General features: G+C 37.3%; 1 protein-coding gene across 4 annotated transcripts in view; it reads left to right on the plus strand.

The window, feature by feature from the left end:
• uso1 (USO1 vesicle transport factor) overlaps positions 1-12,625 on the plus strand; it is a 39,054-nt gene that overhangs the window by 4,894 nt on the left and 21,535 nt on the right. For 2 of the 4 annotated variants that reach the window (XM_079812137.1, XM_079812138.1), the window contains 8 exons: positions 2,776-2,831; positions 2,922-3,042; positions 3,134-3,312; positions 3,869-4,009; positions 8,589-8,677; positions 8,775-8,929; positions 10,656-10,861; positions 11,716-11,736. In XM_079812137.1, coding sequence (XP_079668263.1) covers positions 2,776-2,831; positions 2,922-3,042; positions 3,134-3,312; positions 3,869-4,009; positions 8,589-8,677; positions 8,775-8,929; positions 10,656-10,861; positions 11,716-11,736 — 968 coding nt within the window. The remainder of the gene's footprint in view (positions 1-2,775; positions 2,832-2,921; positions 3,043-3,133; positions 3,313-3,868; positions 4,010-8,588; positions 8,678-8,774; positions 8,930-10,655; positions 10,862-11,715; positions 11,737-12,625) is intronic. The other 2 variants (XM_079812139.1, XM_079812140.1) reach the window with 1 other exon arrangement.

Here is a 12,625-nt window from a genome sequence, read left to right on the forward strand (position 1 = left end):
TATGACTTTCTTTATTCTGTTGAACACATGAGTGTGAGTAAATAATGACAGTTTTACATAAAATTTAGCAAAATTAGCCGTATAGACCAAAACCACCATTTGTACCAGGCTGTAAACATGTTTTTTTCTGCTGTAAAGTTGGGCATTTTAACATGGGGCTCAATGAGATTCTGCTCTGTTCTGGAGCCTGTCCCTAGCGGCCAGTTGATGAATTGCAGTTTAAGTAACTTCGTATTGGCTTCAAGAGAAACTGCGGGAGGTTGCGGCTTGGTCATTCCACCAGCAGGTTATTTGTCATTTGCTGGGTGTTGCACAGCTTGCTTGAAATATAACATCCAATATATCGTCGCTGTCCGATGAAAACCACGTATGTCCATTTTGCAGATTTTGAGATTTTTCGACGGATTGAATGTCCAGGTTCATTTCCGTATACAGTATGCTTCACATATCTAAATGGCCAATGAAAAGTTGTGAAATCATGTCATCTGATTTTCACGTATATACATTTGGTGTCAAGCTGTCAATCACGCCGCGTATCTCCCGCCCTGTGGAAGCATCTCGCCGGTCTCGTGAAGTTTCATCGAAGCTCAGCACTGGATAGCCGAAAGTACGACATTGAAGCTCTCCACAGTTTAGTTCTAATCTAGTTCTTCACAGATTAGTTTGCTTGCTAGTATGTAAATAAACTCGGTCTCATTGATAAGATTCAGCCTTTTTTTTCTTAGTCAAACTGATCAAATTATAGCCTGTAATGCTACTGTCATGATTGTCACTAGAACATGCCTCACTCATACCGCTATCACCGCTTGCCAGAGGCTGAGAATGTCCAGCACGTATTCCTCTGTCAAAATGAAACGCGACTTGGCCATTCTAATTAATGATCGGAAGAACGCGTATCGACCACCGTTACTGTAAAATATGCACGTATGTCCATTTAAACTCAATTTTGGTCAAATGTGGATTATATCATTACACTGGCAAGAATATGGTTACATGTAAAGATGCCGTACCAAGTATGACAACGCTACATTCAACTGCTTTTGAAATACAGTGTTTTTTTCACTTCCTGAAAAGTAAGCGTTTTGGACATACGTGAGTTTCATCTGGCAGCGACGATATACTTAAAGTGAGTGGTGTGACAAAACTGTGGCACCTTTTTGTTCAGTTAATCCCTGAATAAGTGCCGATTCCAAAAATCAAGGCAGCCACACAAGGTAATATGTGACTTGAGGGTTTTATTTGTTAAAGACTTTTATTGTACTGAGTATGTCCAGATTGACAGCCTTGTCACGTGAGTGCTATATAGTTATATTGCTAGTACCGGGTTGGAGCCCACTTTTTGCCTTCAGAACTGCCTTAATTCTTCGTGGCATAGATTCAATAAGGTGCTGGAAACGTTCTTCCAAGATTTTGGTCCATTATTGACATGACCGCATCACGCAGTTGCTGCAGATTTATCGGCTACACATCCATGATGTGAATCTCCCGTTCCACCACATCTCAAAGGTGCTTTATTCGATTGAGATCTGATGACTGTGGGAGGCCATTGGAGTAAAGTGAACTCATTGTCATGTTCAAGAAACATAGCCATCAGAATGGGTACACTGTGGACTGGTCATGCAACAATACTCAGATAGTCTGTGGTGTTAATCATGCTCGATTTGTACTACGGAGCCCAAAGTATGCCAATAAAATATCCCCACACCATTACTCCATCACCACCAGCCTGAACCATTGATACAAGATAGGTTGGATCCATGCCTTCATGTTGTTTATGCCAAATGATGACATCTGGTGTAACATCTGAATGTCGCAGCAGAAATCAAGACTCATCAAACCAGGCAATGCCTTTGAAAATCTTATATTGTCCAATTTTGGTGAGCCAGTGCAAATTGTAGCCTCTGTTTCCTGTTCTTAGTTGACAGGAGTGGCACCCGTTGTGGTCTTCTGATGCTGCAGTCCATCTGCTTCAAGGTTGGATGTGTTCTGCATTCAGAGATGCTGTTCTGCAGACTTCGGTTGTAACGAGTGGTTATTTGAGTTACTGTTGCCTGACCTCTGGCATCAACAAGACATTTTCGCCTAAAGAACTGCCGCTCACTGGATATTTTCTCTTATTCTGACCATTCTCTGTAAACCTTCAAGGTGGTTGTGCATGAAAATCCTGGTTGATTAGCAGTTTCTGAAATACTCTGAAGAGCTTGTCTGGCACCAACAACCCTGCCACTTTCAAGGTCACTTAAATCACCTTTCTACTACATTCTGATGCTCAATTTGAACTTCAGCAGATTGTCTTGACCAACAGTTTCCACAAAATATGAATCAGCACAGCTGTTTCCAACATTGATTATAATAAGACATGTTTCGTGAGCACCAAATCAGCATATTAGAATGATTTCTGAAGGATCATGTGACACTGAAGACTGGAGTAATGATGCTGAAAATTCAGCTTTTGCCAACCCAGGAATAAATTACATTTAAAAAAAAATTAGAAAACGGTTGTTTTAAATTGTAAGACAAATTTTTGGCCGCTATAAATTATTATAAATATTTGTGGAAAAGCATGTTTTCAGTGTTATGTGAACTTACTGTTGTCTATTCCTCACTTCTTTTTTCATTTGTGTCAAATTAAATATGACGTCTGTCTACTGTCAGGTCGAAATCAGAGCTACCTGGTGACTTTGGCTCCACGTCCAGCACTATCATTCTTTAAAGCTGTTTGGAATCTTTTCTAGATGTCTAGTTTGTAATGTTGATGATTTTTTCACTCTGCAGGAGTGTCCAGGTTAATGGATCTCCTTGCTGACTCCAGAGAAGTTATCCGTAACGATGTAAGTATTATTGCTGTACATTAACATGAGTGTTCATACAGGAAGTCTCTGTTCAAATTAAATTAATCTATTTTACCTTTTTCCATTAAGGGTCTCCTACTGCTCCAGCAGCTAACCAAAGGCAACGCAGCAATTCAGAAAATTGTGGCTTTTGAAAATGCATTTGAGAGACTTCTTGATATCATCACAGAGGAGGGTTCTAGTGATGGAGGTATGCAGTTAAAAGATAAAAGGACCCCCCCCCCCCCCTTAATTTCCAAAGATGGCAAGATTTTGCATTAACCTCACTATTCACCTCACAGGTATTGTGGTGGAGGATTGTCTCCTATTGCTGCTCAATCTCCTGAAGAACAATAGCTCCAACCAGAATTTCTTTAAAGAAGGCTCCTATATACAAAAGATGAAGCCGTGGTTTGAGGTTGGGGATGATAACTCTGGCTGGTCAGCACAGAAGGTCACCAACCTCCATCTAATGCTGCAGGTCTGATATGAAAAATCTATTTAATGTTTTTGCTTAGTGTCAGAATGCACACAAAAAAAATCAATAAGATTGAAATTAAAACATTTTCAGTAAATTTTAGAGTTTTTTTATACAGTTTGAATTAATGGTACTAGTTAATTTATAAATACGATTGTTATTATTATTGGTAACACTGTACAATATGATTTAATTTGTTAACATTACTTAACTATATTAGTTAACATGAACTAGCAATGAACAATACTTCTACAGCATTTAATAATCTTAATCTACTTTTACCATTTACAAATACATTAAAATCCAAAATTGTATTTATTAACAATGCACTGTGAACCAACATGAAAAAAACAATGAAAAAATGTATTTAACAAATGCTTTAAAAATATATCGCTCATTGTAAGTTCATTTAAACTAATGCATTATTAACTAATGTTAACAAATTAAACCTTACTGTAACCACCACCTCCTCCTTCTTTTTCTTCTGCTGAAGAACTCAGAGAGCATTGTTTAGTTATGTGTTGTTGAGTTTAAATCTCTAGTTGTTTTTTCTCTGTAGCTGGTACGAGTGATGGTTTCTCCAGTGAACTCTCCAGGGGCAACAGCCAGCTGTCAGAAGGCCATGTTCCAGTGTGGTCTCCTTCAGCAGCTGTGCACCATCCTCATGGCCACAGGTGTTCCTGCAGACATCCTCACAGAGGTCAGATTTCTCTCAGAATCTTATTCTCATTGGCCTTGTTCATGCTAAAGGCCTGTAGCTGGTGCGAGAAAGATGCAAATAACAATCCACTCCTTATAGCACACAGTTGAGCGCACAAGCCATGTAAAATATTTTCCACTGAACGTGAGCACAGATGGGTGTGTGCAATGTAGTTTCTGAGCGCTCAAATCACTTGCACATGCGCAAATGTTTGGGCAAACGCAAAAATCGTGCTGTACGCGGACAGTATATGCATACATCAACGGACTGTGTTATTGAGGAAAGTTACGTCACGTGGACTGTCTGAGAGACAATAATAATTTCAGTTTGACTGCCCAAATCCTTTCTGATCAGTTGGTTTCAATCTGAAGTGAAGAGTCAGATCAGAGTTCAAGTCTGCGCATTTGTTTTGTCATTCAGAGTGCATAAAGTATAAATGCAGACTACGGTAATGTTTCCTCCAGTGGTCAACTGCTATGTTGACCAATATTTGGCTTTTTTTTAATTATTTGCATTGACTGAAGTTTTTCTCTTTGACTGATGCATTAGAAGCATTTTGTTTTCAACAAATCAATGTTTGCGCGATCATCATTTCAAACTATGCCCAGGTGGCCACTAAGTCGTATTCACATTTTTTAATCAAGTTAAATATTCTTAGATTATTTGTTTCTAATTGAATAAGTATTTCACTAATTGTTATGTGTATGTTATTACCAAGCGGCAACCTCCCGCAGTTTCTCTTGAAGCCAATACGGAAGTGACTTAAACTGCAATTCATCGACTGGCCACTAGGCTCCAGAAGGGAGCAGAATCTCATTGAGCCCCATGTTTTTTTTCTGCTGTAAAGTTGGGCAATTTACAGACCTGCCAACATGTACGCATTTTTCGTACTCGGCACGCATTTTGACCCTTTGGTACGCTTGTACGATTCGCTGCTCTCTATGTACGCATTTTGTTGCATCTCGCATTTCGCCGGTTTCAGTGCAGTCTATGACGTTGATTCTGCTGCTGAGCCACAGCGTGAAAGTGGAGTGAAAAGCTTTCGGCCAATCAGAGCGCTTCATTTTAACCCTCCGCTTACATGCCCGCCCCTCCTAGACAAATGCTTCGAGCCCGCGCCGCGCGCGTTCGTTTCATTTCAGTGCCTCTGCCTCAAGCAAGCTAGGCAGGCCGGATAACTGCAGGCTTGCATGCCATGGCTGAACCGCCTCACAGAGATACGCTGTTGGCGGTTACAGCCGCGGATGACTTGACGAAAAATTATATTTTAAATAAATTTGGGCGAGTGGTGGTTGAACCAATCAAATGGAAAAAAATATATACATTTGTAAATATTCTTACAGTGCACTAAGCAAACCTGCAAGCTATGAGCCCAGCTGTCAGTATGGAGGCCTAGGCTTCTTCTCGTAGATATTTTAAAACAGCCAGTCGTTGTAGCCTACCACTCGGGGAATAGGCATTTAAAAAATAGACAGAATATGGAGTGATATTAAAATGGCATCGGGCAATGGCAGTGCGAGATGTTCAGAAGAACACAAGAGCTAAACTTCTACAAGCTCAATAACATCCACAGCAACAACAAAAAAATAAGGTAAGAAAAATAGTGGAAAAACTTTGCCCATCGTTAATTAGCAGATGTGCAAGGCAAGCAGGCAAGTTTTGGGGTTCTGGATAATTAAAAGCAAATTTTAGTGAATGAATAGAGTTGGCGTTTCTGTAATATCAAAGCTCCATAATTAGTTTCTTGTATGATTTTGTTTGGCCTGCCTGAGGAAGATCGAAAGATCGAAACGTTGCAATGAAAAAATAAATCATTTTTAATTGCAAGTTGATAGTGTGCGGGACTTTGTGCATTGGTTGATAATTGGACTTTTTTGTCCTGCTCTCCTACGCACATATCACACACAGGTGTGCGACGTTTATGTGATTTGGCCTAAAATGAATTAACATAACTGTTGTGTTGTGTCGCGTCTTGCCACATTCAATGTAGAAAGCATTGCTTTCGTTTGAGGGTGCTTAACTCGCACCAGGTGTAGACAAAAAGTTACCTGATTGGGACAGATGGTCGAATTCACATGACACATTATAAATTAGCATTATAGTCTGCCATAGCCTACCCTATAGTATCAAAAAGACCAAAGCCCTCTGATGCAGGGAAGATGAAAAATGGGGATAAAGACAGAGGTAAAGTGATGTAATGAATGAACAGTTTATCTAATTGCATAGTATTAAGATACTAGTAAATGAATGGCAGATATTTTTACCTTAAACTTTATACTAACAATTGTGCTGGGTTGTCCAGAGAGGCACCAGACAGTGTGACTTTGCCTTAATCTTGTCAGATTTTTTTAAACGCATGGAATATCAGTTTTTTTATTAATGTTTTTACTCTACAGTTGTGTAGTTTTGTGTAGTTGTGTTAAATTATATAAATTTTTATTTAGTAATTAAAATTCATATTTAATTTGATTAAAAATTAAATTAAATTTACATGTAAATTAGTAATAATAGTCTATTTATATAATAGCAACATTTTATGTCAAATTCAAATAAAATATCTACTACTCAGTTTCATTCATAGTGAAAATATGAAATGTGCCATAGTTTAGTGGAAGATTGCTGCCATCTACTGGAAAACAAACACTTTTGCTAGTGAATACGGTAGTTTGTTATTAATCTTACTATTTGTGTTTAATCTGTCTTTGGTTCTATTTTTGTATGACGTTTAACCATCATCAGCCTTTTTTGTTTATAATATCCTGAACACAATGATGGGTGTGCAGTAACTGTATAACATTTATGGTCTACTTTTATTTGGTTATGGAGTAACTAATAAATCGTAATTGGTGAAAGTATATTGTGTATATTATGTATTTTAGTGTTAGGTATCTCATAGATTTCTTACTGGTGGATGGACAGCGGTGGAGCGTACATTGGCGGTGGGCTATTGGGCCCGCTGGGGGCCCGCGGTGTGGGGTGGTGGGGGGTGGGGGTGTACTCATAAAGTTTCTTCAAGGTTGGCAGGTCTGAATTTAACATGTTTACAGCCTTGTACAAATTGTGGTTTTGGTCTATTCGGCTAATTTTGCCCTTCATATCAACTGTGAGGGGGGTGAAGTTTTTCTATTATCCGGGAGTGATGCGCGATGACGCTCTGCCAATGGCCAGCTCGACCCTACTTTACGCTTCAAAACTGCTCTTCAGAATCCTATGGGTGACATCACAGACACTACATCCATATTTTTTTTACAGTGTATGGTATTTTTACTATCTTTAAATTAAATGGCATGATATTTTCCGTCTTTATATCAGCAACCCTGATCTCTTGGATATCGGCCATCAAAAAATATCTCTGTCGACCGCTATTTTTCTCTATTTCCTGTGTTCTCTCATGCACTTCAATGCTACAATAGAGGTGTGAATCTTCACTTAGATTATGATTCGATTAGCAATCACAATACAGTTTTTTTTTTTTTTGTCTGAGATGCAAATAACAGTCCAAGAAAGAAGCAAATGTTTGTTTTTGTTTTTTTCATTTTATATCTATTTATCAGAAGCATTCAAGTAAGGAATAATACAGAAATTAAATAATAAAATGTAAAAGTAGTCAGTCTGCTTAGTCTTTAATGAAATAATTATAAATAAATTGATTATTATTAAAGCTACAAAAGGTATTCAGTCAGGAGTAGTGGGTGATTTCTTCCCTCTTGTCTTTTGTTGTTTGATTTACATTAATAGCAGCAGGTTTATTATATTAAGACTTAATGCATGGATAATGTTCAGACAGATTTTTACGTTTACTTAATACTTAATATTTACTTAATATTACGTGGATACTGAATTCGGATCACAAGCTGTCTGAGAAAGGTGTTTTTGTGTGTGCGCTCTTCCAGTATGTCAGTCAGCACCAGTAGCGCATTGAGATCTTTTCTGTGCCTTGATGCGCTTAATAATAATAATAATAATAACAACTCTTTTTAACAACAAGCACGACCTGTACTTTTTCTCATTCATGCATGTTCTTTTTGTGAAAAATAAAACATCAGACACAAGTGCTTTGATTACAAAGGACATCCTATGTACTTTATTAACAATAAAACGGTATTATAGGCCTATTTAATCACAAAAAAAATCTTGTTTTTATGCATTGGTGCATAATCATTCACATCAGCATTACGATGCATCGTAAATCTATTTCACACCACAGCTACATACAATAGACATGAACAGGGAAAATTTCCAATTTTCTCTCTACTCTTATCATTCTTGCTGCTCTCAAATTTTCAAGCCACTTGACATTGAAGCCTGTTTCATTACTATAGCAACCAATGTAGATCACTAGATATTGAGACCACTGCTTAAAGTGGATCCCTATTGAGCACTTGCAAAGTGGCCATTCACACAGAAAACGTTTTTGAAAAACGCAAGAATGTTGAAAAATGTATTGCAGTGTGTGCAGAATTGTATCTTGGTACAAAAAGCTGATGTTTCTTTACTCATGCAGTTCTTTTTAACGGAACCAATGATGTACCACTAAATTGTTTAAACTTTTATTATTTTATTTGTCTGTCTTGTACAGACCATCAATACTGTGTCAGAGGTCATACGTGGATCTGAAGTGAATCAGGACTACTTCGCTTCTGTTAACGCACCATCCAATCCACCAAGGTCTGGTTTGTCCTTTGTACTGTTTTTGAAATGATAATCAAAAAAGTATTTTCTGCTAAAGAGTTGAGAAAATGAGCATGTTGGCTGTTTTCTCCAGGCCTGCAATTGTGGTTCTTCTCATGTCAATGGTGAACGAGAGACAGCCATTTGTTCTCCGATGTGCTGTACTTTACTGCTTCCAATGCTTCCTGTACAAGAACCATAAAGGACAAGGAGAGATTGTAGCCACACTACTGCCCTCCACTATAGATGGTAAGGACTGCACCGACTAGTCACTTAGTTCTGCCATTAGTTGAAGCCGACTATTCATGGATCATATGACTTCAGTTTATGGCTGCACAATTAATCAAATTTGTAATAGTGATTACAATTACGGATGCCACAATTATGTAATCATTCAAAGGCGCAATTACAAAAAAAGATGACTTACATTATTGTGTGCATAAGATGTTTTATTTCTTTCTACAGTTTATCTTAAGGGTTTTTTCCCCATTGTTTTCATTTAGGTTTTAGTATAACATTATAATATCATGCATATTTTTACTTTTAAAGCTGCCGTCTGGTTAAAAATGATCCAAAATAAAAAAAATTGAGCAGGTACACAACAAGCCAGTATTCAAAACTATCTCCTTACCATAGCCTCATTCACACCAGTAAGCTTGTAATAATGTGTTATAATTAGAGTGGTATGGTAGATTTCCGCGGGAAATTCAAGCATGTCTTTGTGTCATTACGTCACGTCTGTATACATAAAGAAAGTGTCCGGCTAGTAGTAATATCACATGTGAGGAGCATGTTCTTCAGCATATCATTTATAGCCTTTTCTCACAGCAGCTGGAATAATTCAATGGATCATTTTGATGGCGGATTGTAATCCAGAAAGGCCCAAATGACATCATCAGTGACAACTGGATATTCACCCGTAGTCAAAAGCAAAAGATTAGACTGTATAGAAATTAAAATCTACAGGTAACGCTAATAAACACTAAATACACGTAGTAACGCAATGGTAATGCTGTTAACGTTAACAATTTGAGAACAAAGTATAACAATAATAATAATTTGCACGGTTTGATGTTATACGAGCGATCGTTAGATTTAATCACTGCTGGTAGCGCGATTTATTGTAATGTTTTGTTCCCAAAAGTGGTAGACATGTTACTTATGATATTTTCCGGTGAAAATTTGTATTTAGATTATACTCCAAGACGTAGAATCTGTGATTCCGAAGTACAGTATCCACACCGGTGCGGTGACTGACTGCAAGCCGCACATACTCATCAAAACATTAGCTTAATCCGCGCTGAGGAGCCGCGTCGATGTACAACCCACGTACAACTGCAATTGCAGGTTTCAAACAGAGATGGCGACACAGAGGCAAAACTTACAGCAGCTATAAAGAACATACCAAACCAATATATATTTGACATTTGAGGCTTAATGCTATAGAAAAGCAATACGTTTTTCAAGAGTGTTTTCAGCTTGTTTTTTAATATAACAATATGGCATGCATCACTTCAATCAATGGCATAAAGCTATTCAAAACATTCAATGTAAATTGTGATAATCGTAATTAATAAATACAATTACAATCAAGGGAATAATCGACAATTATGATTTGTCATAATCATGCAATCCTACAGTTGCACTTATTTTATACATGGTGACAGCAGAAGGAAAATTGTTCTGTTCAAAAATGGTCCCAGTGTAGCTGTGTAATTTTCTGTAATTACCAAATATATTTAGAATTAGATGTAAAGTAAATAATAAAGTAAAACTAGAGCACTTTGTAACCTAAGCACATTATTATTATAATTATTATTTATTAAAGTGTATACATATTTTTTATATATATTTACACACTAGCACGTTGAACACTGGGATGGTTATTTTGTTATTTTTGTTTGAATTCACTGTCAATTTCCCACGTCTTGTGTCATTTGGGTACATTGCTTAACCCTGCCTCTCTGTCCCTCAGCTAACTCTGTCTCAGCGGGACAGCTGTTGTGTGGAGGTCTGTTCTCAGCAGACTCTCTGTCGAACTGGTGTGCCGCTGTGGCTCTGGCTCATGCGCTGCAGGATAACCTCACCCAGAAAGAGCAGCTACTGCGGGTACAGTTGGCCACTAGTCTGGGCAAGCCACCCGTTTCCCTTCTGCAGCAGTGCACCAACATCCTGTCCCAGGTACCGTCTTTTAAACTTATAATGTGTGTTTAGTCAACATTTTGGGTTTAAGGCTTTGAGCTCATTGACTTTGGGGTTTTTAATGTTTTGTCTCAGTAATTCTACCGTATCTGCCTTTTTGGACACTATTTGTTGAAAAGACGGGAATATGTTGTGTTTTGGTTGCTGGTAGGGTGTGTGATAGGTATCGTCTACAATACTATTTTGATTGATGTTTTAATACGTTTTTGTCTTTTATTTCTAAATGATATAATTAAGCAATATCATACAAGCAAGATTACTATTTTTCCTGAATATCAGCATGATTGCAAATGTTTATTGACCTGTATAAAATTATCATCACAATACGTTAAAATTGTGAGTTATGTTTTAGACACCATATTGTCAATATTGTAGTTTTTTGCTCTTTTTTTTCGCGAACCGGTGCGTCTTCGAGCAATTGTGGTGTTTTGTTCCTAAATGAATATCTAAATTGGATGAATGAATGACTCAATTAATCAGTCATAAAGAGTCACTTGCCACAACCTACTGGTGGTTTTACTTTCATATTTCTTGAATCCTTTTCATATAAAAAAAAAAGTATATGTATATTTCAATATTCAAAATATTATTAAAAAAATTCAAGAAATGAATTAAATTAATAAAAGCATTAATAACTATTAGCGTACACAAATGGATACAACACATGAATCTCATAGCATTATTTCTGTACTTGTATTTGCAGTGTAAATGCATCTAAATGCTGCTTTCTGGGCTAGGTTTTCCAAGATTTTGGGACATTCTGAACTCGTATGGGAATGGTTGCTTGTGGTTGTCACTGAATTTCAAAGTGAACTGTGCTGTGGTTTTTGCAGGGTGATAAGCTCAACCGGAGGGTGAGTATCTGAGCGTGGGCAGTTTAATGTGATGGTGTGGCTTGGCATCATTTCCACAATTGGGGTTCATTAGGTGTTTTTGCGTTCCTTCTGTTTGCTGTTTCTGCCCTGTTTGTTGTGTTCCCTTACTGACTCTGGCAGCCCTGGCTTTGACCGTTTGATTTTCAACTGCTGGCTGCATGCTCTGGTCTTTTGGGCTTATTCTGGAAGACACAGATGTATCGGACTCTGTGAAATCTGTACTGTTATTCACCCCTTTCAGGTGGCTGTTGAGTTAAGTCCAATGAGTTTATGACTAGAGGTCGACCTTTAGTGGATTTTACCGATAACAATAACTAGGTTGAACCACACTGGCCGATAACCAATGAATCAACCGATAGTTTTTTTAATGGATTCTGAAAGAAAATCAAACATAACAAATAAAATAGTGCTGAACTTTATTACAAAAATGTAAAAACGGTACTGAACCATGAAAATGTACTGTACTTTTTTTAATATAAAAAAAATAATATATTAATTAAACCTTGATCATTCATGTTAATTCATAGTGCATTGACTGTTAAGAGATACAACTTTAAAATGTAAAAATGTATTAGTAAATGTTAAAATGAATAATACTTTTCATTACAGTACTTGTATGTATACTCTCACACTTATTTTACTTAGTTTGCTTTCTCATGTCACTAGCTTTAAATATGGATCTTCGCTGCATGCATGAAAACGACCAGCTGGATATAAACTAATGCAAATAGATGGTAACAATCGTGACATTAAACATTTGGGTCGGACTTTTCATCAAACTTTTTTAACCGTTTGATGTACTACTAATGTTAGTGTCCTCTCAGCTTCGACACCAAACATAATCCTGCTCTTTCTCTACTAAGGCAGC

The sequence above is a fragment of the Gobio gobio genome (genome assembly GCF_949357685.1).
Source record: "Gobio gobio genome assembly, chromosome: 3".
Classification (NCBI taxonomy): Eukaryota; Metazoa; Chordata; class Actinopteri; order Cypriniformes; family Gobionidae; genus Gobio; species Gobio gobio.